The 24,533-nt window shown below is 41.5% G+C and overlaps 2 protein-coding genes across 2 annotated transcripts; both read right to left on the bottom strand.

The window, feature by feature from the left end:
• Nucleotides 1-339: 339 nt before the first annotated feature.
• Nucleotides 340-11,287, bottom strand: Ms4a3 (membrane spanning 4-domains A3). The gene is made up of 7 exons (XM_076844653.2): nt 11,221-11,287; nt 9,691-9,862; nt 7,902-8,039; nt 5,288-5,344; nt 2,389-2,547; nt 981-1,082; nt 340-457 (listed from the first exon to the last, which is right to left on the bottom strand). Exons 2-7 carry the CDS (start codon nt 9,844-9,846, stop codon nt 380-382), a joined length of 690 nt encoding a protein of 229 aa, XP_076700768.2. The 5' UTR covers nt 9,847-9,862; nt 11,221-11,287; the 3' UTR covers nt 340-379.
• A 7,294-nt stretch (nt 11,288-18,581) lies between these two features.
• On the bottom strand, nt 18,582-23,954 carry Oosp2 (oocyte secreted protein 2). Its single transcript, XM_076842923.1, has 3 exons — nt 23,891-23,954; nt 21,724-21,905; nt 18,582-18,662 (listed from the first exon to the last, which is right to left on the bottom strand). The coding sequence occupies exons 1-3, from the start codon at nt 23,952-23,954 to the stop codon at nt 18,582-18,584; spliced, it is 327 nt and encodes a 108-aa protein (XP_076699038.1).
• Between the last annotated feature and the right edge of the window lie 579 nt (nt 23,955-24,533).

The following is a 24,533-nucleotide window of genomic DNA, read 5'->3' as shown; positions in this document are numbered from 1 at the left end:
GTGCTGCAAAAATAAATCTGACTCATCTTCCTTCCTACTAGGTTGTCTAAAATGAGATTTTTAGGAAGAAAACATGAAATAGTGCTTATAATAGCTCCTTTCCTTAAACCTCATAAAACGATGAAATAGGAAGAAGAAAGAGAAATAATTTTTAAGGAATGACTTTGGAGTAGTGATAGTCAAAGTTACAAATCCAAGAATTCATAGAGAAATGCATTGATTCATCCATACCCAGAACACACTAAAGGTATTTATGATTAGGACAGAAAAGCCTAAGTCCAAGTTTCCATGATTGGTGCCATGAGAGAAGGATTGAGTTTCATCAGCTCATGTTGTCCTGAGTTCCTGAATGAAGCTCTGATTCCTTGGAGATTTGAGGTTAAGTTTTGATGCTCTCGGAATTACCTTCATTAGGAGGTATTCCTGATTCCATAGAATTGGGAAGTGAAGAAATTTCCTGCAAAACAAAACATTTGTCTCTAAGAATAGGATCACCATCTCCTCCTCCCATCTCTTCCTGTTACCATTAAACCATCGCTAATAATATTCAACCAACTTATTACTACTTGAATAAAGATGATGTGCACAGTCTTCAGAACAAACATCAGAAGAAAATGAAAAAAATATATATTTTTATTTTAAAGTTAGGATACCTAAAATCTAGGGAAAATATGTGATTTTTTCCTACAAAAATCATATAGCTAGAAAGTCACAAGTTAAAATGAAATAATTAAAATTAATTCCAGCTGCATAAAAAAGCATCCTCTTATGTATTAAATATGTTGTTTCCTTTTGCATTTTCACATTTGAGTTCTTTTCTGTATTTCATTCCATCTCCAACATTGATGCAGTGTCTAACTCCAGGAATCTCAAAAAACATTGCCACATCAAAGTTTCTTTCCAATTCTTCCAGAAATAACTTCAACCCTAGACAGCAATCTGCAGACCAGGCAATTTATTCGTCATTTAAACAAACGTACCTCTCTTGAATCACAGCAGTTTCCTTTGCACAATATGGCTGAGAGGGAGATAGTTATGCACAATTCCAGCAAAGTGAAGATGAGCATTAGAGACACCAAGCCCTAGGGGAGATGGTACCTCACATCAAACACAATGGAAACATCCTCAGGAAAAATCTGTCCCCAGGAAACCAGACCACAGAGTCTCCCTCCCACAAAATGCAACAAAGTTAATCCCAAATTAGACTTAAGACACAAACTCTGTAGAAGGGCTGCACTCTTAATTCAGCAGCAAGGGAACATTTTCCCTGGGAGAGAGAAAGGTGTACGATTTGTATATAAACTCAAGTGAACTAGTCATGGGAGAGGGATCACAGAGGCAAAATTCTAAGACTATCGCTAACATTGCTCAGTTAGAAAAGAAGTAAACTAAGGAAATGAGTAGGTAATTTAAGAAAATGGAGAAAAGTGATCCCTTCTCTGTTTTATCAATAGCACCTCATAGATGTTTGGGCATTTATGTTATCCTTAGAAACTAAAGCAAAAAGCTGGTATAAAAACAAAGTAAACATTGTTGGTTTGCTAGTGATCCTTCTATATCACTGAGGCACTTAGAAGAAATACAATCACAAACTTTTCTGGAGGGAAAGTGCCACTAAATCCACACAAAAAAAAGTCAAACTCAGGTAAATATAAATTTAGATAATTAAAAATCATCTAATAATTTTTATTAGATAATAATAATTTAATAATTTAATAAATTATTTATTAAATTATTAAATTTAATAAATTTAATAAAGAAAAGGCAGACACAGATTTCCATGATGATGCCAGAAAACAGGAGGATCAGGGATGGATAAATAATAATTTGGCAATCACTGGGCTGCACTCAACACACTTGAAGGACAATATTAATTTCTAAGTTGACTTCAAAGAGGTATAATACCTAAAACACAGACCAGAAAATCATGTGGCAGCCTATTAAAGAGCTTCTTTTTCAAAACATCATAAATCGGAAACTCAGAAGTGAAGTCAATCAAAATTTTTCAGACTTCAGAGAAAGTTGTATGTCTCTCAAGTTTGCTTTATTAAGCGAAGATACATGAGATAAATTTTTTTTAAAAAAAATAGCATAATAGAATTAATTGTAATGTCAATAAGAATATAACATGATGTGCTAAGTATTGCCTTCATTGCTTTTCAAATATCATTTCATTCTTACACTAACCCTGTGGTTACTATTATTTTCCTCATTTTAAGAGTGAGAAAATTGAAATACCAACCTTATTTATTTTCCCTTCATTACAGCACTAATAGGCAGCAAAGACAAATTTAAATCAAGGTAGCATAATATATGACATATTGTTTTCTGTACATTTTGAAATGTTTAAATTATTTTCTATGATCAGATATAGTTTTAATTGCCTACATTTGATGAGGAACCCAGGTAATTGCATAAATCTGGAGACCGGGAAGACTGACAACTCCTGAAGGCCTGGTTATTTAGTACTAGATGTATTAAGAGAAGAACGATCCCAACTAAGGCAATTGTAGCACTGGCGATATTCATTCCAAAACTGTTTTGCATCTAAGAAAGAAAAAGCATTTTCCATTAATATATGTGGCCCTCTTTTATCCCTCGGCAATAAATCATTTCTACAAATATTGACTGATTGACACCCAACAGTATTCTAAATGCAGGACAGATATGGATGAACAAAACCCACCACCACCCATGGAGCTTCTGGGCTAGGAATTAAGATAAAGGAAACAATAAACCTACTAATAGGTAATATATACAGTATTTTGAAGCAATGAAGTACTTTGGGTTAATAAAATGATGTAGGGAGAATCTGAAAATCCAAAAAAAGGAGTGGAGGTTTGTGATATTAAATGGAAATAAATGACACATGGAGAGACCAAAGAACTTATGTTATCTCCAGATGTCTGAGAAGATGCATAGGGAAATATCCGCATAGTCAGAAACACTCGTTCAAAGCCCCAAGGCCACGGTGCTCCAGGGAAGCCAGGTGACCAAGGCCGTTGGAGGGAAGCAGAGAAGACTAGGAAACCAAGACAGAAAATAACAGAGAGCCACATCACACAGGGCCCGGTAGGTCCTAAAAGGATTTTGGTTCTAACTTTGAGAAAAATGCAAAGCTACTAGAGGATGTAGAGCCAAGGGGTCATAGATTTATTGCTAAAGGGCTCACTCTATCATGATTGAGAGTAAAGACAGGGTCATGAACAGACTCTGTGAGCCCCACGAGGAGACAGGTTGGTAGATGGGATGTAGGGTCAACAGTAGAGAGAAGAACAAAGCTCAAACTCCGACCAAGCTTGGAGGCAGAGCCCACAGGGCTTGCTGACATACTGGATTCAGGATTGTGACAGAAGAGCCAGGCAAAGTTTCAGGCCTTTTATCTAGTAATTGGGAAAGATAGAGCTCCTGTTGGCTAACATGCAGAAGACTACATGGAGGTGGATTCAGGAGGAAGATGCAGAATTGAGTTTTGGACCTTTTTGATATCTAAGTGGAAGAAGGCAGATATGCCAAACTGATGCTCAGGAGAAAAACCTAGTATGGAAATATTTGCCTTGGGGTTGTGGGGTATAGAGATGTTATTTGAAGTCATGAGAAAGGATGAGATCACCAGAGGACAGAGTATAGGTTGAGAAGAGCAGGTGGCAAGGAATCGCACACTGAGGACCCTAACACCCAAAGATCAGGCACCAGAAAAGGAACCAGGAAAGGAGATGAGAAGGCGAACCCAGAAGACAGGAGGAAACCAGCCAGTCAAGGTGGAGGAGAGGCCAAGGGAAGAAATTCCTGGAGGAAGAATGAGTGGCCAGCTGTGCTAACCATTGCTCATCATTAAGTCAGATGAGGCCTGAGGATTGCCCGTTGTTTTAGCAATGTGGAGGTTTCCAGTGATCTTTTAAAAAGAGCAGTTACAGAGGTATGGTAGGGAAGAAAGCAGTCTTACTAAAGTAGGTTTGGGTCAAGCTGTGTGTGTTTGTATGTGTATGTGTGTATATTTACTTAAAAAAATATATATATATACACATATGTATATGTATATATACACACACACATATATACATTTTCAAGTAACTAGATGCTCATATACTGATTTAGAAAGATCTGGTAGAGAGACATAAACAGGAGTGATACATTTCTGTGGGGAAAAACGAAAGGAATATAACACTCAGGTAGAAGAATCAGCTTTAAAGGAAATCAGAGAGTTCACCTATGCCAAGAGGCTCGAATAAGAAAAATATCGATGCAGATCTACTCCACAGAGTAGGTGTTGTAGTGGGGTCTGAAAGCTCTCTTTGGATGGCTTCTGTTTTCTCAGACTCTCAGAATAGAGAGCAAGGACATCAACAGAGAGTGGAGTTGTAAGAAAAGGGACTGGTGTTTGAAGATGAATATTGTTATGGCTTAGATTTGAGGTGTCCCCCAAAAGTTCATGTGTGAGACAATGCAAGAAGGCTTAGAGGTGAACTGATGGGGTTATGAGAGTCTTAACCCAATCAGTGAATTAATCCCCTGATAGGGATTAACTGGGTGGTAAGTAAAGGCTGATGGATGTGGATGGAGGAGGTGGGTCATTGGGGGAGTGCCTTTGGAATATATATTTTCTATCTGGTGAGTGGAGTCTCTCTGTCTCTCCGCTTCCTGATAATATCCTGAGCTACTCTCCTCCACCTCTCCTCTCTCCATGGCAGCTACTCTGCCATGATGTTCTGCCTTACCTCTAGCCCTGAGGAATGGAGCCAGCTATCTTTGGACTGAGACCTCTGAAACTGTGAACCCCCAAATAAGTCTTTTCCTCCTCTAATTGTTTTTGTCAGGTCTTTTGGTCACAGCAGCAAAAAGGCTGCCTAAAACAAATATAACAGTAGAATAGTCATCGAGGGAGGAGGAAAAGTGAATGAATGGAATAGGAATGTGGAATATAAATGGCTGGGTGACTCAGAGAGGACACATAATAGACAGCATCATTTAATCAGTGACTAAAGGAATGGAATTTCTCACTCTCCGTTTCAGGAAATCCTATCCTCAAAATAATTAGAATTGGTTAAACCAAACTCACAAAAATCAAGAAGCATTTTCATGAAATATTTTGTAACCATCCCAGATAGACATGTTCACAATTTATATGACCTTCTGAAACCCTCTATCTGAATCCTCTAAGAAAAGAACATTAATTTTCTGGTGCATTAAATGACTCAGTGTGATTCGCCAACCTCTATCTTTCCACTGTTTGTAGATCATTTATTTTCAGTCCTGTATTCATAGAAAAAGAAGAACTGCCACTTACCAGCATTCTTGTGGATTTTCTCCCTGCTACAACAGTCAAGGATCCTGAACTAATAAACTGAAAATGGGTAGTAAAGGAGATAGAATATTAAGTCTCAACCATGTGCTTCTTGGCCCTCTCCAAATTATTGGACACCTAGCCTTAGTTACACAAACCTCATTTCTAAACACATACACTAGAACCAAAATTATACTTGATGTTGCTCATTATTTTATACAACTAAAATTTTAAAGTAGTTTGTATTTTAAGCAAGCTTATCCTCTTTTCATTTTGTTTTATGTCTGGCTTTGAACAAGTTTTTGTGATTATAGACACTTTTAAAACATATATATACATTTAGTTAATTCAATAGAATTATAGTTATGTTTATATTAAGTATATGAAATTACATATGCATGCATTTAGAATATGATTTCTCATATTTCTACTCAGGCTGCAGATAAGTGTCTGAATTATTGGACTAGATATTCCAAGAGATATTTTATAAATCTAAGTGTCTTTATCTATGTACCCTATAGTTTTTAAATCTTTAATAATAATCCTATTTCTGTGATACTAATTTTGATACACTGAATTCTCACAATAGTTGTGTTTTCTTAACTTTTATCATTTTTAACTCCTCAGTCTCACCACCCTTCACCAAACCATTCCTGCGGATTGAGAGAAAAGTTGCCAAAACCATGGAGAGAAATCTTGCTTCTTAAAATTCAGCTATTGGATTCCGACTGAACATGCAAGAACCCTCTATGGATTCTGCTTCAGATAAAGAAGCAGAAGTTGTCACAGGACCCTCCTCAGCCCTCTGTAAGAGCATGTGCTCTGTGTCCCCATCCCTGTTCTCTTTCATACGTGTCCCGTCACCTTGATCAAATCCCTGCCAAATCACTCCCCACCTGTTTCTTCTTCTGCAAAAATGGAGGTGTGTGCATCCCCATTGTTGAGATCACCTACCTGATAGCGGTGTGGAGATAAAATAAAATGATACAGAAAAAGGACTTAAGTATTTGCCCAGCACACAGAAAACATCCAAATTGTCAAGGATCTCTAAAGTTTTTATATACATTTTTGCATTTAATTCCAGAGATCCAGAGAGGGTCCTCATGCTATTTTTACCATCCTGGTGAGGAAACTGAAGGGCAAGAGCTCATGTCTTTTCTGATATCACACTGTTCATCAGGATGAGCCAGAAAGAGATGAGCAAATAGAAAGGATCATGTGGTCAGTACATGACAGGGCATGGACACATTGGGGTGAGGACCAGGCTGTGGCTGTAGGTAAGAGCAGGCACAGAGGGCACATCATAGACCTTAGACTGTGCTCTGCAGTGGTATGGACCAGAGAGAAGCTTCCAGCAATTGTCAGTTTTGAGTCTTAGTGTTGATGATGTTAAAATGAGAAAGAAAAAAAAACCACCATCCTCACTGAAACACTGCAATCAGTATTCTCTTTTCTACAGTACAGTATGGAAATCCACCATTTAGGTAGTCAGGATTTATTATGCAAAATATATTTAGAAAAATTCAGAGCTTAACTAGCATCAAAATAATATTATCTTAAAAATTTCTGGAATGCTAAACCCAAATTACATGTTTTGGACTGTACCCAGAAACAGTATATAATATTTTCTCAGAATATGAACTCTGATTTTGATCAAGAAATAGCCAGATTAAGAGCAATCTTCTTTTTCTGTGGTGGTTGTTGTTTTTAGCAATTTCATTTTAAAGGAGAGCTAAAGTTTGGAGATTTGGGGAGAAAAAAAAGGAATGAAATACTCATTTTTAGAAGTTTTTTCCCCTTCATTTGCCAATAACTGTCCTATTCACAACTTTCAATTAAATATCTCCATCTTACATTTTATAATAGCTGCTTTATTTTTTAAGTTCAGTTCAAAACTGGACATAGGTAAACTTGTCAAAGATCTAGCACTAGGGATAAACAAGCAAATGATAATGATATTAGTAATAGTAAGTAGTAGCAATGGCTGATTAAGAGTTTCTATTAGCCACTTTAAAAAATGAATCTCAAGCAAACAATAATCAAATAACAAAGATGAACGAGTAAATTCCAAAGATCACCTAGGCCCCCATCTATGGATTCTGACTGAACATGTAGGAACCATCTATGGATGGGGTTTTTGTTTGTTTGTTTGTTTTTCTGAATACATTTTGACCCAGATAAGGGAAATGGCTCTTCTGATTTTCCAACAGTGATCCAAAGAAAAATTTCTTATCTCTCAAGCCTGGACTCCCAGCTGAACCACAGAGCAATACTCATTCACCAGTACTCATTTTTCATTGGATTCTGTTAGTATCCATAAATTTAACCTCTAGATACTAAGTTCCTGTTTGGGACTTAAATGTGCTTAGCAAATATGGTTTCTTGAATCAAAAAGAAAGGAACTTCTTTTCACCTTGCTTATGTCAAAAACTATAATTTAAAGCCACAGTATGTAGCCTTCAAACGACCTTCAAATGACCTACAAACAACACTTTCATAATCAAACATAACCAGCCTCTTAATTCAAAATATAGACTATGAACTTGATGGAGCTCAAACTTCTAGCTGTTGCATCTAAGAAATGATCAATAATAGCCAGGGGGAAAGGGATACTCACAAACACAGCGCCATATAGTGGATACCCTGTGTAGAACGTGAAAAAAAAGAAGTGCCTGAAGAAGTGGGTCAGGAACTCTGAGGATCCCAGGAAAATGCCCAAAGCCAGAATCACCACTCCATTCAGGATCTGCACCGCCTCCAGGAAGAAAAGCAAAAGACAAAACACCATTTTAGCTTCCTTCAGAAAGAAGAGATCATGGCTTCCAGTGGTTAAAATATGAAGCCTAATTGCTAGCAATGGACATTTTTTCATATATTTGTTGATTGATTGTACATCCTCTTCTGAGAAGTGTCTCTTCAGGTCCTTGGCCCATTTATTGATTGGGTTATTTGGTTTTTTGGGTGCTTAGCTTTTTGAGTTCTTTATATACCCTAGAGATTAGTGCTCTATTTGATGTGTGAGGGGTAAAGATGTGCTCCCAAGCTGTAGGCTCTCTATTCACCTCACAGATTTTTCCTTTTGCTGAGAAGAAATTTAGTTTGAGTCCATCCCATTTATTGATTCTTGATTTTAATTCTTGTGCCAAAGGAGTCTGATTAAGGAAATTGGGGCCTAATCCCAATATGGAAAGCAGTATGGAGATTCCTTGGAAATCTGGGAATGGAACAACCATTTGACCCAGCTATTCCTCCCCTCGGTCTATACCCAAAGAACTTAAAAACAGCATACTACAGGGACACAGCCACATCAATGTTTATAGCAGCACAATTCACAATACCTAAACTGTGGAACCAACCTAGATGCCCTTCAGTGGATGAATGGATAAAAAAAAAAAAAAAATGAGGCATATATACACAATGGGATATTTATTCAGCAATAAAAGAGAATAAAATCATGGCATTTGCAGGTAAATGGATGGAATTAGAGAAGATAATGCTAAGTGAAGTCAGCCAATCCCCAAAAAAACAAATGCTGAATGTTTTCTCTGATATAAGGAGGCTGATTCACAGTGGGGTAGGGAGGGGGAGCATGGGAGGAATAGATGAACTCTAGATAGGGTAGAGGGGTTGGAGGGGAAGGGAGGGGGCATGGGGTTAGAAATGATGGTGGAATGTGATGATCATTATTATCCAAAGTACATGTGTGAAGACATGAATTGGTGTGAATACACTTTGTATACAACCAGAGATATGAAAAATTGTGCTCTATATATGTAATAAGAATTGTAATGCATTCCACTGTCATATATAAATAAAAAAAATATGAAGCCTAAATAAGCTGGGCAAGAGCATCTCCTAGGAGGTTCTTGTTCCACTCTATCCCCGTCAATTCCAGTGGCAAGACTTCATCGTCATCTGTCCACCTCCCCCGCTTTTCTATTCATTCTCACAAGGTCGAACTCAAATAAAGGAGCAGAAGAACAACGCAGATGTGCTGGAAAGACAAAGAGTCCCAATACCTTCCCAGCAAGCTTTGGGGTCACAAGGTGAGGGAGGCAGATAGATGTTAAGCAGTATTCTACTCGGCCTTTCTCTCAGCGCAGTTTTCTTAATTCAACATATAGACTATGAACTTGATGGAGCTCAGCCTCAGACCTGCGGGTCAGAAGGCACAAAGCAAGAATGAAGGGCCATGGAGTCCTTCCCCCACGGTTGGACAGGCTGCTTTCTGCCATGAGAGAAGGCCTCTCCATGGCTACTTCTCAGGTCTGACGTGTCTCAGACTTTTCTTCATTGTTGACTTAGTGATGAATAACTCAGAAATTCCTCCTTCTGGCCCTACACAAAGGTTTCCACATGACGATTATTTTTATTTCCTTTTAATTTCTAACCTAAGGCTGACTTACCCCAAGGGCCTGCAGTATTCCCTTCTGGTGATCCTGTGATCCCTCCATGAGCTGGTAAGCAGAATTATTCACACCCTCTGGTTTTGCCTGGCCACCCAGGGTGCTGCCCGCAGAGACCCTCAGTGGCTCTGCCTCGTTACCTTCTTCAGAGGCCATTTGGGATAGTTTACGGCTGTCATGGAAAAGAAATCCAAAAGCTTAAAGTTTTCCCCTTTGCCACGTGCTAATAATATTTTGGGTGTGTTGGAAGAGTTCCACTCTGTCCACACACCAAAATGATGGACCACAGATGGAGCAAGAGGGCAGAAGACAGAGTTCACACGATGCTCTGCTCTGTCCCACGCTTCTGAGGGCTGTTCCACGCCAGAAACATGTTTCTCTGCAAGCTTCACCCAGCAGTCTGCTCTTCTGCCAGACTGAGTCTCACCCCGTGCCGTGCTCTCACGATCCCCTGGAGTCCTGGCCGTCTGAATGAAGCACCCCTCTTGCTTACTCTCAGACTCTCCATCTTCCTTCTCTGGCCCCTTAATCAGGTTGTGCTTCAGTTTCTAGAATACTTGTCTGAATCTCACTTGCCTCTCATCACTGGGGCCCAGTGCCTAGCCCAAGTCTATCATGTGGTTGGCACGCAGCTAATACACAGTTCATAAACAAACTTTGGTCCAGTATGACATAGCTGTGCCTCACAGATGACACTGGAAAACATGTCTGCAAACTGGATCCTCTCACACTGCGAACCCCAGGCCACTCTGGAGGGAGGAAATCTAAGCACGTTCGTGCGTTTAACTTTTCTAAACCATCAGAGAGAATTTTCAGTCTTCAGGTAAAGCAAGCTATGTTCTGTAACTTTGGGTCAATTTAATGTTAAAAAATCAGAGAAATATAAGTTTCCTAGGAATTTTCCAATTGTCCCTATCCAGCTCTGAATGTAGCAGAAGTTGGTGTAAGTGCTTTGCTCATGTTAACTAATTTAGTTCTCACAACATCCATTTGAGTGGTTACTATTGTTAAGACCCTTTCTGTCTTACAGGGGAGGAAGCTGAAGAACAGAGAGGTTAAGTAAGTTTCCCAAGGCCACCGGCCAGTGATTTCATGAGCTAGGGATCATAGCCGGGGACTCTGGCTCTAGTTATCATTATACATATCATTGGAGTTTATGCTGAAATTCACTCACCAAACCCATACAACCCTCAGGAACATGCAAACCATTTCTTGTTGTCAAGACTGGCAGCCATTTGGAATTAACATGCATAAGAGGTAGGGGTGTGTGTGTGTGTGTGTGTGTGTGTGTGTGTGTGTATCCGTGCCCACATTTCCCAAAGAAATAGCTGCATGTCTCCATTATTTTTTTTATCATAGCACCAGAGTAACATTCACACTCTAAGTAGAAGCCATCCTTACGGATGAATATTTCCACAACTCCATAAAACAATAGCAAAACACTTTATAGACATCCCAAGGGGGTCACTGGGAGGCAGCAGACCAGAAAGAAAGGGGAAATTCTACCAAGAAGGAACATACAGGTATTACCTGGGGGGCTTCAGGCTTTGGCAGACTTCTTTCCACTCAAGTCCATCTTCTGGAGAGTAGGAGACACTCAGGAATGATCCCTACGGTGTCTGTTCCAGAAAACAGCAGCCACTTCCTCCTCAGGCTTAACGGATCTTTCCCTTGTGCAACTCTTCACTAGAGCCAGTGAAAATGTGTCCCTGGCTGATTGGAAGGTGTGCTAATCACATGTGCATTTATGGCCTCTCTGACCATCAGCTTCCCCAAGGCTGAGCAATCAGTAGGAAACTGGTGTCGGGAGTCACTGTCTTCCGGCTCTGAGAGGTTGCTTAACACATTGTTGGAGCAGAGATGATATCTCGGGCAGTGGGAAGGGGTTGTGGAATAGAAGAGTAGAGCTGGTAGAGTTGTGTAGTAAGAAAAACAAGAACAGGAGTAAAAGGGGGGAGGGACAGTGGTCACTGAGACACTTAGACTCTATCAGCTGCCAGCAAAGGTACCAGGTACTCTACGTGCATGACCCTGCTCAGTTCTCACAGGTTTTGAAAGGTGAATTACTTTGTCCAATATCGTAGATTAACAATGCTAATTTAGTGTAAGTGCATTCAATGATTACTGTGTACAAGTTACTGTTTACTTATATAAACTCCTGCTAGCCTCACTGTAGCCCATGATCTAGGTACTTCCATTAATTCAATATGATGGAAGACAAATTTACGGCATAGAAATGTTAGCCAGATGTCCTCTCATTTAATGAATTATCTTAGTCCACTTTCTGCTGCTGTAACACAATACCACTGACAGGGAAATGTACAGATAACAGACGTTTACTTGGCTCATGGTTCTAGAGGCTGGGAAGCCCAAGGCCATGGCACAGGCTTCTGGCGAGGGCCTTCATACTGCATCATCACTTGGTGGCAGGCCAGTAAGCACCACAGGACAGACAGGATGCAGGCCACACTTCATCGTTTTATCAGGAACCCAGCCCATGAGGACTAACACAGTGATATTAAGCCACAGTGATATTAACCCCTGCCCAAATCCTGGGCAGCCTGGGTGGCGACCTCCTCAGGCCTTGCACAACTCACTCTCATGGCTTTCCTAGGCTCAGCCCACGCCTCAGCTCACCCAGGTTGCCCTCTCCTGTCTCCCAGACTGGCATAGCTCATTGGTAGCTCTGCAATCCTGGGAGTCTTGGAAACGGCTTCCCTCCCCAGTTCTCCTGGTACGGCTCTCTGTGGTATCTGCACTCCTGCAACAAGTCTCTGCCTGGGCACCAAGCTGTCCACAGCACTGTTTGAGATCTAGATGGAGAAAGCCATGTCCCCCCCCCCACCCAGCTCTTAAATTTTGCATACCTGCAGAATGAGTACCTTGTGGATGCTGCCCAGGTTTGCAGCTGGTTGGTACCTTCTGGAGCAGTGGGTTGAGCCACAGCCAGGCCCACCTGAGCACTGGCTGCGGCAGCTGAGAAGGGCTATGCGAGAATGCTGGGAGCAGCATGCCAAGGAGGTCAGGGCAGGCAGCCTGTGGAAGGCCTCCTAGAACTTGGTCTGTGACAGGAGAGGCAGATTTGAAGATCTCTGAAATTCCTCCCATTATCTTGATGATCCCTCTTCCTATACTTATGTAAAACACTTGCTTGGCTCTCCTAAACAGACCTATTCATTCTTCACACGGACAGCCTGTGAATTTCCCAACTTCCTTTCTGCTTCTTTTTGAATTATAAATCCCATCTCTGAGCAATTTTTTTTCCTGTCTTACATTTCCCTACGTGCAGTTAGAGTGACCACATGGAAGCCAGAATGTTTTGCTGCTTAGATATTTCTTTCCCCAGGTACCTACTTCATTGCTCTTAAGTTCCTCATTCCAAAAAAGCCCAGGATGTGGACATCATTCTGCCATGTGTCACAAGAATAACCTTTACTCCAGTTTCCAACCCCTTGATCTTCCTCACCTCTGTCTGAGCCCTCATCAAAAGGGCCTTTCCTATCCATAGTACTTACCAACGTTCTGGTCACAACTGCTAAGTAATCTCTAAGAAGAGCCAGACTTTCCCTACGGCTGTCCTCTTCTGAGTCCTCACCAGGACTTCCCACAAGGCTCCTGGATGGCAATACAAGCATTTTCAGGCCACTCTTCTAACTCTTCCCAGTACCCAGTTCCAGGTACTTGGTATCCCAGTAGCTCTACTTCTTAGTACCTATTTTCTTTCCTGGTCCATGTTCTTCTGCTACAACAGAATATTGCAGAAAGGGTAACTTATAAACAATCAAGGTCTACTTGACTCATGGTTCTAGAGGAGAGGAAGCTTTAGACCATGGCACCAGCTTCAGGCAAAGGCCTTCAATGCTGCGTCCTAACACGATAGATAGAACTGTTAGTTGAGACAGAGGATGGGGCTGAACAGCATTTATCAAGAGCCCACTCCTGAAGCCACTAACTCATTCCTGTGACAGTGACAAAAATCTATTGACAGGACTCTGCCCTCAAGACGTAATCACCTTTTGAGGTTCCACCTCTTATTACTTTCACAATGGCGACTAAATTTCAACCGGAGTTTGGAGGAGACTTTCAAAACACAGCATCAGCAAAGCCATGTCCAAAACCCAGGTTCTGCGCAGTGTAGAGCCACAATCATGCCTGGTATCCCAGTGTGATCCTAACAACTGGGATATGCCCATCTAATTAAACACTAGATCATATGCTCACCCCAAATAAACAAGCATCCTTAAATAGGGAGGAAGATGAGAGCCAAGGAACAAGGCGTAAGGAAGTAGGCATTCTGCAAAGATCCAAATTACAATCCTCGCAGAGGGTCACAGGGCAAGTCCTGGGAGGAGGTCCCAGAACAGCTGGGCCACATGAGAAGTCAGTGAGAGAAAAATGCATGCAGCAGAGTGAGGTCCCAGGCCCAGAAACCAGAGCATAAACAGGGACAGTTCACAGGTAAGAGAAAGAGAATCGGGTTCCACAACTGAAGGGCAGTTCAGGGTTGGAGACTGTGCATACTGGGTGAGCAGGGGTCCGGCATCCAGGAAAACACACCACACAGGAGCTCTGCAGCCAGGGCTGGCAACTGAGCCTGGAGCCCAGGACCTCAGCAGAAGCCAGAAGGAACTGGTAGAAAGGACAGTGGAAAAGATGTGACAACCCCTTCTCACCCCATTTTAGCCAAAGCCATTGCAAAGGGAATACTGAAGAGATGACAGGAAAGTGCCCTGAGCAAAGGAAGGAAGAAATATGAGGAAGTGAAAGAAAAAAATGAATCAAGCTTATTTTGAACTTAGAGCTGTAAACACAGCCACGAAAGGAACTTCAGACTTCAGTTATCTCATTTGTAAATTTAAGACCTTAGAAAACAGTATTGCGTTTATGGCCTGGGGTGGTGGCTCAGTGGTAGAGCGTTTGCCCAGCATGTGTGAGGCACTGGGTTGGATCCTCAGCACCACATTAAATAAATAAATAAATAAATAAGATAAAGGTTTTGTGTCCATCTACAACTAAAACATTTTTAAAAAGTTTAAATGACAAAATGCAGGTCAAGGTCTTGGTAGCTAAGACCTCTACATAAGTTCCAAATAAACAATAAACACAAGAATGTCCTTCACTTCCTTCGAAAGGGAATGATTGTGAGATACATAGCCTTCGAGAGAATATTTGTGATAAAGATTAAATACGTTTGCTGTGTATAACATGATGCATTAGGTATGCATACGTCGTGAAATAACAATCATAAATTAGATAAGGAAACTATCACAGATTTTGACTTTGGAATGTGATCCATGTGTTTGATTCCTAGTTTACAACTTTATAATTTTGTGATTTTTTCAGTCGTCATTTTGATACAGTGTCCTGTCAGAAAACAAGTAAAACCTGTTCTCAACAACTTCTAAGTCCACCACACACCACTCTTGTTGGCCACAGCCACCTAGCTAAGCATTAGATCCTCAGGGTGGACTCACGTTATTATACCTCAGGAAAGCTGTGGGGGTTGAGGGGAGTCAAATAAATAAATGCATGAGGGCAAATGTTTGTGAAAAGGAAGAAAGAAGACTCAGAGGTTTTTCTTTCATTTGTATGCAATATTTCCTAACTATAGAATACAACAGAGAATAAACATACAACCAAAAACTTACATGGCTACCGACAGTCTCTCCAGGCTACCAGCCATGACCTTACAAACACAGAGTACTTAACTATACAGAGACCAGTAATTTTATCATTTGCTTTTTGAGTCCCACTAAGGACTGGTAATTGTTTGTATAAGAAACTCCTTAGACAAAATAACAATGACTTTTGGAGTTCTGAAATCTTTGCGTGAGAAACAGACTTTTTTTTTTAAGGGCTGACATTTGAAGTTCTCTCTTTGTAGCAGAACCTAATCAATGCTCTTTGATGCAATAGAAAAACAAACTTACACAGCTTGATAGAGCTGGCTGTGTGAGGCCTCATGTCTGAATTAATTCACTCCTATATTCCAATTGTCCCAACAATAGTCAAATTGCCCTAAAATATTACTCAAGAACAGTGTAGATATTAGAATTCCCCCAAATAACAATTTTTTAAAAAGCATATGCCAGGCACTGTGGCGCACACCTTTAATCCCAGTGGCTCAGGAAGCTAAGGCAGGAGGATTGGCTTTAACTCAGAAACTTAGTGAAACCCTAAGCAAACTGGTGAGACCCTGTCTCTAAATAAAAATTTTAAAAGGGCTAGGGATGTAGCTCAGGAGTTGAGCAATCCTGGGTTCAATCCCTGGTACCAAAAGACGCATACAGGTTTAAGTGGGCAAATTGGGAGAGGTGAAGAACAAAGGGTGCTGAGAGCCATTAGCCAAGTAGGTATGACAATTTCCTTGCCAGCGTACCCCATGTTGCTTAGTGGAAGGACTCGTGGAAATAGGACTTGCCTTGGACATTTTGCAGTGACATTGCATGTAAGGTGACCTTGCTCAAGGACCAGGGTGGATCCGGGTTTAGGGCGGATCAGGGTTTAAGGCTCTCCTTGGATTTAGGGCGTTCCCGGTTTAGGACAATCCGGTTTTAGGGCGGTTCCAGGTTTAAGATTATTCCTGCTGGGAATAGGGCGTATCCTGCTGCCTGAGTTCCCCTTGAGTTCTCCCGGGATTCAGAGAGATTTTGGGAGAGAACGTGGATTTCCCCAGAACGTGTTTGTAGAGGGCTGGTGTGAGATCGGGAATAAAGAATTGCTGTTTGAATCTACAAAGCTGTGAGTGGCTCGTGATTTTGTGCCCAGCCAGACTGCGGCAAAAGGGCTTGCTCAAATTTTTTTTATTTCTTCCTTTTGGTTATACATAACAGTAGAGTGTATTTTGACACATCATACATACATGGAGTATAACTTCCCATTCTTGTGGATGTACATGATGTGGAGTTTCACTGATCTTGGACTCATATATGAACACAGAAGTTATGTCTGATTCATTCTACTTTCCCATTCCCGTTCCTCTTTTTTCCACCCATTCCCCTGTCCAATCCAGTGAATCTTCACTCCTCCCCACTGTAAGGGTCCGGCGAAGCGTCGGAGGGAGAGACCACAAGAGACCGGCTCCATGCAATTGGCAGAAGGGGTTTTATTGATTCAGCATGCTGAGGCTCCGTGCCCACTCAAGAAAGGAGAGCAGCCCAGAGCCCAGAGCAGAGGTCAGGCAGAGCTTAAGTACACTTTTTGGAGGGGGTGGGGGCTTTGCATACATCAGAACAAATCATCATGAGGCGCGGAAGCAAGCTCGGAGAATAGTGCTTGGGTCCCAGACTCACAGTTCTCCTTGGTGTTGGTTGTCAGCAGCAGATCATCCACATATTGGAGTAGGGTGACTTCGGGGTGTGTAGTTCTGAAGTTGTTGAGGTCCCTGTAGAGAGCTTCATCAAAGAGAGTGGGGGAGTTTTTGAACCCCTGTGGGAGTCTAGTCCAGGTTAGTTGGCCAGATGTTCCTATTTTTGGATCTATATCTATCCATTCGAAAGCAAACAACAACTGACTGTCCTTATGTAGGGGCAAGCAGAAGAAAGCATCTTTTAAGTCCAGCACAGTGTGCCATATCCGCTCTGGATTCAGAGTGCTAAGCAAATTATATGGATTAGGCACCGTGGGGTGAATGTCCTGCACTCTGTTGTTGATCTCTCTCAGATCTTGAATAGGACAGTAGTCCCCAGTTCCTGGCTTTCTAACTGGTAACAGGGAGGGTATTTCAGGCCAATTGACAGGGCCTTAGGACCCCAAGAGCCAGGCATTTCTGAATATGGGGTCTTATCCCATCCCTAGCTTCTTTGCTTAGAGGATATTGTTTAACACTGATTGGAGAGGCAGAGGTTTTTAATTCTATTACTACTGGAGGTTGTTTTATGGCCAGACCTAACCCAGCAGTTTCTGCCCAGGCATCAGGATAATCTTTTAGTTTGCCTGTTTGATCAGTCCCTGGGGGCGTAAAGAGTTGATATCTATCTTTTACTGACATAGTCAAAGCCGTGACTATGGGAGTTTTTAATTGAAGGATTTAGAAATTTCAAATGTTACCCTGAGCTCGGGGAGGGGATCTGAGCCCCGACTTTCCTAGTCATCTTTTGGAGTCAGCATGACAGGCTGGCGTAGCTGCTTCTTTTGGGGGCACTCTTTGGCCCAGTGTCCTTTTTCTTTACAGTAGGCACATTGGTCTGAGGCCAGGGGCAGCTTTTGGTGTGGGCCCAGATATCCCTTCCTATCTTCCTGCTTTCTAACTTCTGGCCTATCTGTGGCTGTGACCAGGACCTTAGCCAATGCTTTAGTCTGCCTTTTACTCCTTTCATCTTCCTTTTGTTCCCTCTCTTCCTCAGTTTCTCTAACCAAATCTCTTAAGGTCATACCCTGGATAATCTCTCTTACCTTGGTCAAATTAGTTGGCCGCCTAGCAGCCGTTCGGAGACCTGCTACAAGAGCCCGGCGATAAGTGGACAGATGCTCCCTACCTTCAAAGGTGTTAGGGTCCCAGTTGGGTCAGTTCAAGAGGAAGCCAGCTTCAATGATGTTAGGAAGTTGAGTTGGCCTCCCATCTGGTCCAAGAATATTCTTTCTGGCTTCCAAGAGGATTCTCTCCCGTTCCTCTGTTGTGAAGAAAGTCCCCAGAAGCTGTTGGCAGTCATCCTAAGTGGGCTGGTGTGAGAACATCAGCGACTCCATTAAACCTGTAAGTCGGGCGGGTGGGGGGGAGGGGTTGGAGCTGGAACAAGGAAGGGCTTCACCCCTGTGGGAGGAAATTTGCAGAGATCCTGCCAGGATAAGATATATGGCTGTTGATCTGGATGGCCATGCGCCCCGGCTGAAAGACAATATCTCTGACTTTGCGGATTAGAGGGAGGTGGAAGGACCCTCCTGGGGGCCATTCAGCTCCGAGGGTGGGCCATTCTGAAGCGCAGAGTGTCTGCCAGGTCCCGCGTTTCACTGTAAAGGAAAGATTCTGGGCCCTTGAGCGGACATTCGTCCAATGATCAAAGGTCAGGGACAGAGGCATGGAATGGCTTTGTCCCATACTGGGAGTTACTCAAACAAATACAGGGACAAGACAATACAAACATGACACAAACACGGACACCCAGTAAACGTTTAACACAAGTTCAGAAGCAAAGATTAAAGACAGGCAGTGAAATTAATCCTGAGAAAAAGAATTGCCGGCAAAGCCAGACGGATTGGCAGCAGAATACACCTGACAAGGGCTCCTCCCTCTACCTGATGGGGGGTACTTCTGTCCCCCCGAGTCCCCCAAGGCGTCCCTTGGGGGGTGGCCTGTGGCTTCTGGGCACGTCTGTCCACCACGGCCAGGGGGAGCTCAAGCTCTCCCCTGGCAGCCACACGCTGCCAACCCAAACCAATCTAAAAGGCTCTGGGAACTCACGCCCACCATTGAGCCAAAAACCACACCTGAGCGATCGCAAAGAAAGAACAAGGAGAAGAAGAAGGAAAAGAGGCGCCTTACTTATTTACCCCCTAAAACAGTCCGTTGAGGTCTCCCTGTCCGGCGATGCGCAGTTCCCGGCCAACACACCAAATGTAAGGGTCCGGCGAAGCGTCGGAGGGAGAGACCACAAGAGACCAGCTTCATGCAATTGGCAGAAGGGGTTTTATTGATTCAGCATGCTGAGGCTCCAGGCTCACTCAGGAAGATAGAGCAGCCCAGAGCCCCGAGCAGAGGGCAAGCAGAGCTTAAGTACACTTTTTGGAGGGGGTGGGGGCTTTGCATACATCAGAACAAATCATCATGAGGCGCGGGAAAATTGAACAACAACTCTGAGACCTGATTAGTACATTCATTGGCGGGAACAGATTGGACAGGGGTGATTGGTCACTTCTAAGTGGGGTGCACATTTAAACTGATTGGTTTTAGGTCCTGCGATGTCTGCGTGCCAGCTTCACAGAACCTCAGGTTATTAGACAACCAGAGGAGTCAGTGAGAATATTTACTGGGCAGTTCAGGTATTGTCCTAACAGCTACAGAGATTACAGGTTCCGGGGGTAGCAGAGGAATTTAACAATACTTGGTCTTTTACTTTTTAACCCAAGCCTTGCAGTTTAGAAACTTCACAATGTCCTGTCTTTTACACTTTAACTCAGGCTCTGCGGCTTAGAATCAGCTTAAAAATTTTACCTTTACACACTACCTATTGTAAGTCAACATCTGCATATTAGAGAGAATATTCAGCCTTGGTTTTTTGAAATTGGCTTATTTCACTTAACATAATAGTCCTCACTTCTATCCATTTACCGGCAAATGCCACAATTTCATTCTTCTTTATGGCAGAGTAATATTCCCTTGTGTATATGTACCACATTTTCTTACCCATTCATCTATTGAAGGGCACCTAGGTTGGTTTCATAGTTTAGCTATCATGAATTGAGTGGCTATGAGCATTGATGTGGTCACATCACTATGCTGATTTTGAGCCCTCTGGGTATAAACCTAGGAGTGGGATGATTGGGTCAAATGGTGCTTCCATTCCAAGTTTTCTGAGGAATCTCCATACTGCTTTCCAGAGCGGTTGCACCAATTTGCAGCGCCACCAGCAATGAATGAGTGAACAATTTTCCCTGCATCCTCGCCAATATTTATTGTTACTTGTATTCTTGATAATTGCCTTTCTGGCTGGAATGAGATGAAATCTCAGAGTAGTTTTAATTTGCATTTATCTAATTGCTAGTGATATTAAACATTTTTTCACATATATATTTATTCTATGAAGTATCTGTTCAATTCCTTTGCCCATTTATTGATTGTGATATTTCTGTTTTGTTTTTAAAGTGTTTTGAGTTCTTTATACATCCTGGAGATGCTCAACCTGAGATGCAGGTGGCAAAGATTTTCTCCCATTCTGTAGGCTCTCTCTTCGTGTTCTTGATTGTTTCCTTTGCAATGAAGAAGCATTTATTCTTGATTTTGCTTCTTGTGATGTAGGAGTCTTGTTGAGGGATTTTCCTAAGCTGACATGATGAAGATTTTGTCCTAATTTTTCTTCTAGTAACTTCAGAGTCTGTGGTCTAATTCCCAGGTCCTTGGTCCACTTTGATCGACTTTCATGTAGGATGAGATAGGGGTCTAATTTCATTTTGCTACGTATGGATTTCCAGTTTCCCAGCCCAATTTGTTGAAGAAGCTATCTTTTCTCCAATGAATATAGAATCATGCCTTTTTTGTCTAGTATGAGATAACCATATTTACGTGGGTTTGTCTCTGTGTCTTCCATACCTTCCATGCCTGTTTTGGTGCCAATGCCACGAGTTTTGTTACTGTAGCTCGGTACTATAATTTAAGATCTGGTATTGTGATGCCTCCTGCTTTGCTTTTCTTGCTGAGGATTGTTTTGACTATTCTGGGCCTCTTATTTTTCCAAATGAATTTCCTGACTGCTTTTTCTATTTCTATGAAGAACATCATCAGAACCTTAATAGGAATTGTATAAAATCTGTATAGCACTTTTGTTAGTACGGCAATTTTGACTATAATACTGCCTATCCAAGAACATGGGAGATCTTTCTACCTTCTAAGGTCTTCTTCAATTTCTTTCGTCAGTTGTCTGTAGTTTTCACTGTAGAGGTCTTTTACCTCTTTAGTTAGATTGGTTCCCAAATATTTGGAAAATATTTTCTTTGAGGATATCATGAATGGGATAGTTTTCCTAATTTCTCTTTCAGTTGATTTATCATTGATGTATAGGAATGCAATTGATTTATGGGTGTTAATTTCATATCCTACTACTTTGTGGAATTGGTTTATGAGTTCTAGAAACTTTCTGGTGGAGTTTTTTGGGTCTTCTGAATATAGAATCAGGTCATCAGCAAATAGGGACAGTTTGCCTTGCTTCTTCTAAGGCAATTGGATGCCATAGAAAGTAGTCTATCTAGAACTATGAACAGGGATTCAAGCAATTTTCAATGCATTAGAAATTTTTTTAAAAATTGAAAAATAATTTTAACACTAGGCATAAAGATGTAATGAAACATTTGAAATTTTTTACCAATAATCGCAATTCTTACCTTCGTCCTGATGCCACAATCATGAACAGGATACATGAAGTCATATCTATAAGTTTGAATCTGAGTCACAGGGGAGCCCCATCTCAGAAATAATTCATCAGGGAATATATGTCGGTTGCAGCTATCATCTGAAAATGGGCTTACTGAGACAATCACCCAGTCCGTAGAAAAACTTATTTTCACTATGGAAAGAACCAAGTGAGAAAGTGTCAGATGTGTGTCTGATTTAAGAAAGAGTTCAAAGAACATTTAGATCTGCCCTTTGTGATAATTAGGAAGACTTTCTTTTTATGGCTTTAAAGAATAGCCTATAAAAGGCTTTCATATTACCAACACCAAAATATCTGCCTAATTATGCCCCAAATAACTAGCTTTCAGTTGTTTAACAAGGAGAAAAAAATCAACCTGCAAGTCTAAAGATAAAATATATTTATACAGATCCTTGTTTCCTTCTAAAGAAATTGGATCCCATAGGAGGTCACGTATCTAGGACTACATACCAGGGATACAAGCAATTTGAATACATTAGAGTAAGAGTGGTGTATTCCCAGTATTCTTTTTAAAGAGGGAGAAGGATAAAACGTGGTACAGGGGTAATAGAAATCATATCTACAGAAAGGGTGGTGCAGGTGAAGTAGAGTCCCTATCTAGATCAGCCATAAGAGAGAAAATCTACTACCTGGGAAGGAAATGCTACGAAAGCTTTGTTTTAAACCCCATTCTTACCCTGTACACCAAAATCTTCAAGAAGTCAAGAATGAATAATCACTATTTTTATGGATTCATTGGGAGGAGTTGAGTCTTTCAACATGAAAAATATAGACAATTAAGGAGCAAGTGACCACCAGGCCTCCAGCACCACTGGAGCCTCCAAGTCCTTGGTCTTTACAGATAAACCCCTCACCAAGAAGGAGGGAAAAGCCAAGTGTGTCCACACAAAGGGTTGGAGAGGGCAGGTGTTCCACAACAGTGATGGTGACCTCCAAATCACATCTCTCAAGTGTTTGAAATATTATTCTAAAATCACCTGAATAAGATAAGCAAGAATACCTTTTCTAAAAAAAGAAAGAAAATATTTTTTTAACAGCTGGAACTGAGGATGGATTAAAAAAGAAGCAGACACACAGGAAGCCCATGCCCTCTGACTCACTGCTGCTGCCCATATGTGACAGTCACATTTCAATGTGACATCGTGTGGTGTCTCAAAGCCCTAAGAAATTACTTGAGATAAAGCCTGAGGAGGACATAGCAGCAGATACTTTAACTGAGGCAGAATTCTGCACCCAACCATCAAGAATTAGGGCCAGATTCTGAAACACCGTACTTACACCATCCCAGAGAACCAGAATTTTCCAGCCACTGTCCTTTCTGTACATGTGCTGTTCTTTTTAGTAATCAACTTCTACATGGTGAGCTGGACTAATCTAGCATTCTGAAGGATTTATCTTTAAAAAGTGAAAAGATGTCAGAAGCTATATATGGTCCTTCCAACAGAAAACGAATACATAGAAATTCATAACATCAGTTCCAAAAAGACCTCACTTCAAACAGAAGGAAACAGGCAACTCTCCTTTATTTTTAAAAATACACAAAAAGTAATATTTACATGCTGACTGAGAATAGTTGACCTTTCGTCAGCTCCTAAAGCCAGGAGGCATTTGGATTCCAGGTAAAGTAGAAGAGATACATTAGAATAAGCTCGTAAACAGCCAAGATTTGATTTAGTTTTATCCTATTGGCTTTGTAGAACTATTGACAAATTGGACATGAGTGAAAGGCACAGCAATATTTTTTTAAGTACAAAAGAGCAATAGCATCACCAAATGGAATTATGAGGCATCTGGAAGCAGGAAGATCAGCTAAGATAAAATCAAGCACTGGTAATTGACAGTGGGCTTGAAATAGAGCCCAGGACTATTTCTGCAAAGGAGAATCAAGATAGGTAGAACACCAAAACAAAGGAGAGACCAAAGACCCCCCAAATGCCTTGGGACTCAGACATTTAGGCAGAAAGAGAAAAACGCATCCTCAGCTTATCCACACAAGCCCAAGGGGCTGCAAAGTTTTTATCTTCTGGATAATCCTGGGTTCTCTGAAGGGAGAGAAGTACCTGGAAGGAAAGCAATCATTATGAATTTGAGAACGTTCTTTCTAAATGGTCACTTACCCTTGATGCTCTCAGCACAATGCCAAGACAAGACCGTGAGGAAAAGCAAGACTTCTAAAGCCATGGAGACGTTCGTCTAAGTGGACTTCCAGCACAGGTCCTCTCAGGAACAGCAAGTGGTGCCTGGCTTAGTGATTTTATTTGGCGCCCTGTGCTCAGCCGACTTTTCTCCCCACGGGTAGCCCACGGAGCTCAGTCATGGGCCACCCACCCCAAGACTTGGGCTCTTCTGATTACAGAACACTGATGCTCATGGGGGCCTGTCAGGGAAGTGTCCTTTGATAACTGTTTGATCAGGGCCTGGGAAAATCATCTGGGAGGCTGGCACCATACACAATATTTCCCTTAAACACTAAATTTCAGAAGACTGTTTTTACTAAATAATGTTCAGGTGTTAAACTTCTATCTAATACGTAAACAGCCTAAATCATACATACTTGAAATCCAAAGGTAATTATTTCTTCATTTCTATGGATTTAACTGGAAGAATCACAAGAAGAAAAGATAAAGTGAAATGGTTAGGAACATAAATTCCTAGGAGGGAGAGGCCAAAGGAAAATCTATTTTCCTGGTATTAAAAAAGAGAAAAAAGCCAGGCATGGAGGCACATGCCTATAATACCAGTGGTTTAGGAGGCTAAGGC

Source organism: Callospermophilus lateralis, chromosome 2, assembly GCF_048772815.1.
Source record: "Callospermophilus lateralis isolate mCalLat2 chromosome 2, mCalLat2.hap1, whole genome shotgun sequence".
In the NCBI taxonomy this organism is placed as follows: domain Eukaryota; kingdom Metazoa; phylum Chordata; class Mammalia; order Rodentia; family Sciuridae; genus Callospermophilus; species Callospermophilus lateralis.
This window is presented reverse-complemented; position numbering and strand designations above follow the sequence as displayed.